Source organism: Phoca vitulina, unplaced genomic scaffold, assembly GCF_004348235.1.
Source record: "Phoca vitulina isolate PV1807 unplaced genomic scaffold, GSC_HSeal_1.0 scaffold7, whole genome shotgun sequence".
NCBI classification, from domain to species: Eukaryota; Metazoa; Chordata; class Mammalia; order Carnivora; family Phocidae; genus Phoca; species Phoca vitulina.
The window spans coordinates 31,874,442-31,877,097 of NW_022589710.1; the positions used below are offsets into that span (position 1 = coordinate 31,874,442).

At 44.5% G+C, this 2,656-nt stretch overlaps 1 protein-coding gene across 2 annotated transcripts; it reads right to left on the minus strand.

Moving 5' to 3' along the window:
- Positions 1–1,049: 1,049 nt before the first annotated feature.
- On the minus strand, positions 1,050–2,097 carry LOC116632671 (glyceraldehyde-3-phosphate dehydrogenase-like). Of its 2 annotated transcripts, XM_032404607.1 has the most exons (2): positions 1,929–2,080; positions 1,050–1,874 (listed from the first exon to the last, which is right to left on the minus strand). In XM_032404607.1, exons 1-2 carry the CDS (start codon positions 2,049–2,051, stop codon positions 1,050–1,052), a joined length of 948 nt encoding a protein of 315 aa, XP_032260498.1. In that variant the 5' UTR covers positions 2,052–2,080. The 2 variants fall into 2 exon arrangements, with proteins under 2 accessions (XP_032260498.1, XP_032260499.1); XM_032404608.1 differs by having other exon boundaries at positions 1,050–2,097.
- Between the last annotated feature and the right edge of the window lie 559 nt (positions 2,098–2,656).

A 2,656-nucleotide genomic window follows, 5' to 3' on the forward strand; every position in this document is an offset into this window, starting at 1 on the left:
TAGAACAGATTACAGATTCCTTTTACAAATATGAGAGTGCCGATTCGTTTGGAGAGCTACTAAGAAGCTAATCAGAAAGGAAAATGCAAGTCAATCAATCAATTAATTAAAAACACATTTTATCAACTAGATACAGGATTTGGCTATAAAAAAATTACAGGAAAAGATAGTGTCCAAAATACATAAATACAGTAAGGGATCAGATTTGTTATTTCATGATCTAAATTAAGGATTCTAGATCCTGAGTCTATTCATAAGGAAAATTTATTTCTCACTTCCCAAAGGTTTTATGAGAAATAATGAAGACTGCCAAGCAGAGAACAATGTGAAATTTGCACCCTCTCTGAGCCTCAGCAAAATGGAAAAAATAAAATCAACTTCTTAGGGTTGTTATAAAGATTAAAATTACTTTTCCAGTGCCTAGCATAGTGTCTATGATACAGTTTCATATATTTTTCAAGTTTGTCTCTAACATAGCTGAATAAAATCACTGATATTTAATGATGTCGTGTGTTTTATAAATATAATAGATCTAATTGTAGAGAAATGAGATGTATTTTATTTTAAATGAAGGATATAGATAGAAAATAAGAAAAAGTAAAGGTTGCAGTATATCTCAGGTTGATATTTAAAGGTCACTTGTTCTGTGTCTGAAAGCTGCCATATATAGTCCATTTTTCTTTTTCATTTTTGCTATTCAATTTCTGTCTTCAGTATAGTGAGCTGAATGATTCCTTTCATGCCCTCTACTGGATACTTTAAGTTAAGCATCAATAACACTGCAAAGTAACCAAAATAATAGTATACATGATCTTTAAACCTTCTTCCGTAGCTTTTATTTATTTATTCTTTTGGGGGGAGGTACAGTATACTTTATTGATGGTACAGGACAAGATAGGGCTCCCCAAGCCCCTACTCTTCTTCAGGGGATCGGTGGAGGTCGGGAGATTCTCAGTGTTTTGGGGGATAAGTTGGGGCAGGAACTCCCCAGCAGCTGAGGGCCTCTCTCTTCCTCTTGCTCTCGCTGGGGCTGGTGGTCCATGGGGCTCTTACTCCTTGGAGGCCATGTAGACCATAAGGTCCACCACCCGGTTGCTGTAGCCAAATTCATTGTCATACCAGGAAATGAGCTTGACAAAGTGGTCGTTGAGAGCAATGTCAACCCTGGCATTGAAGGTGGAGGAGTGGGTGTCACTGTTAAATTCGCAGGAGACAACCTGGTCCTCAGTGTACCCCAGGATGCCCTTGAGGGGGCCCTCTGATGCCTGCTTTACCACCTTCTTGATGTTGTGGTATTTGGCAGCTTTCTCCAGGCGGGAAGTCAGATCCACGACGGACACATTGGGGGTGGGGACACGGAAGGCCATGCCAGTGAGCTTCCCGTTCAGCTCAAGGATGACCTTGCCCACAGCCTTGGCAGCACCAGTGGAAGCAGGGATGATGTTCTGGGCAGCCCCTTGGCCGTCACGCCACAGCTTTCCAGAGGGGCCATCCATGGTCTTCTGGGTGGCAGTGATGACAAGGACGGTGGTCATGAGTCTCTCCACGATGCCGAAGTTGTCATGGATGACCTTGGCCAGAGGAGCCAAGCAGTTGATGGTGCAGGAGGCATTGCTGACAATCTTGAGGAAGTTGTCATACTTCTCATGGTTCACACCCATCACGAACATGGGGGCATCAGCAGAAGGAGCAGAGATGATGACCCTCTTGACCCCGCCCTTCAAGTGAGCCCCAGCCTTCTCCATGGTGGTGAAGACCCCAGTGGACTCCATAACATACTCAGCACCAGCATCACCCCATTTGATGTTGGTGGGATCTTGCTCCTGGAAGATGGAGATGGCATCTCCATGGATGACAAGCTTCCCGTTCTCAGCCTTGACTGTGCCGTGGAATTTGCCATGGGTGGAATCATACTGGAACATGTAGACCATGTAGTTGAGGTCAATGAAGGGGTCACTGATGGCGACAATATCCACTTTGCCAGAGTTAAAAGCAGCCCTGGTGACCAGGCGCCCAATACGGCCAAATCCGTTCACTCCGACCTTCACCATCGTGTCTCGGGGACGCGGCTGGCACTGTACCAGAAGATGCGGCTGTCTGTCGAACGGGGAAGAGCAGAGAGCCCTTTCATAGCTTTTAAATTTAAAATTCAGCTACAGTGGTTCACTGGTGTAAGAATTCCTTTTTCTGTGCCTGAAATGTAAATTTCAGAAACAGCCCTATTATATAGAAATTATTGGTTGAGGGAAAGGGTAGTAACACCTTTGAGGAGTCTCACCGCTATGCTGCTGTGATATTTAAGAAGGCTCTATTCTATTACTGTCCTGATTCAATAATAATATCTACCAGCAGGTGAAACTTGTATTAGAAGGGTGGCGTGGTAAAGCCAGCCTATCACTAAAGAACTTCTCCTATCAGCTGCTCCATTGCACATATAGAATCTATCAGAAGGGACGCCTGGGTGATTCAGTAGGTTAAACGTCTGCCTTTAGCTCAGGTCATGATCCCGGGGTCCCTAGATCAAGTCCAGTATCCGGCTCCCTGCTCAGCAGGCAGTCTGCTTCTCCCTTTCCCTCTGCCTGCCCCCCCAACCCCCCTGCTCCTGCTCTCTCACTCTCTCTCTCAATTAAATAAATAAATAATCTTAAAAAAAAAA

Bases quoted from the DNA above. Each gene is read 5' to 3' on its own strand.
- LOC116632671 (XM_032404608.1), bottom strand. From the start codon at position 2,051: ATGGTGAAGGTCGGAGTGAACGGATTTGGCCGTATTGGGCGCCTGGTC.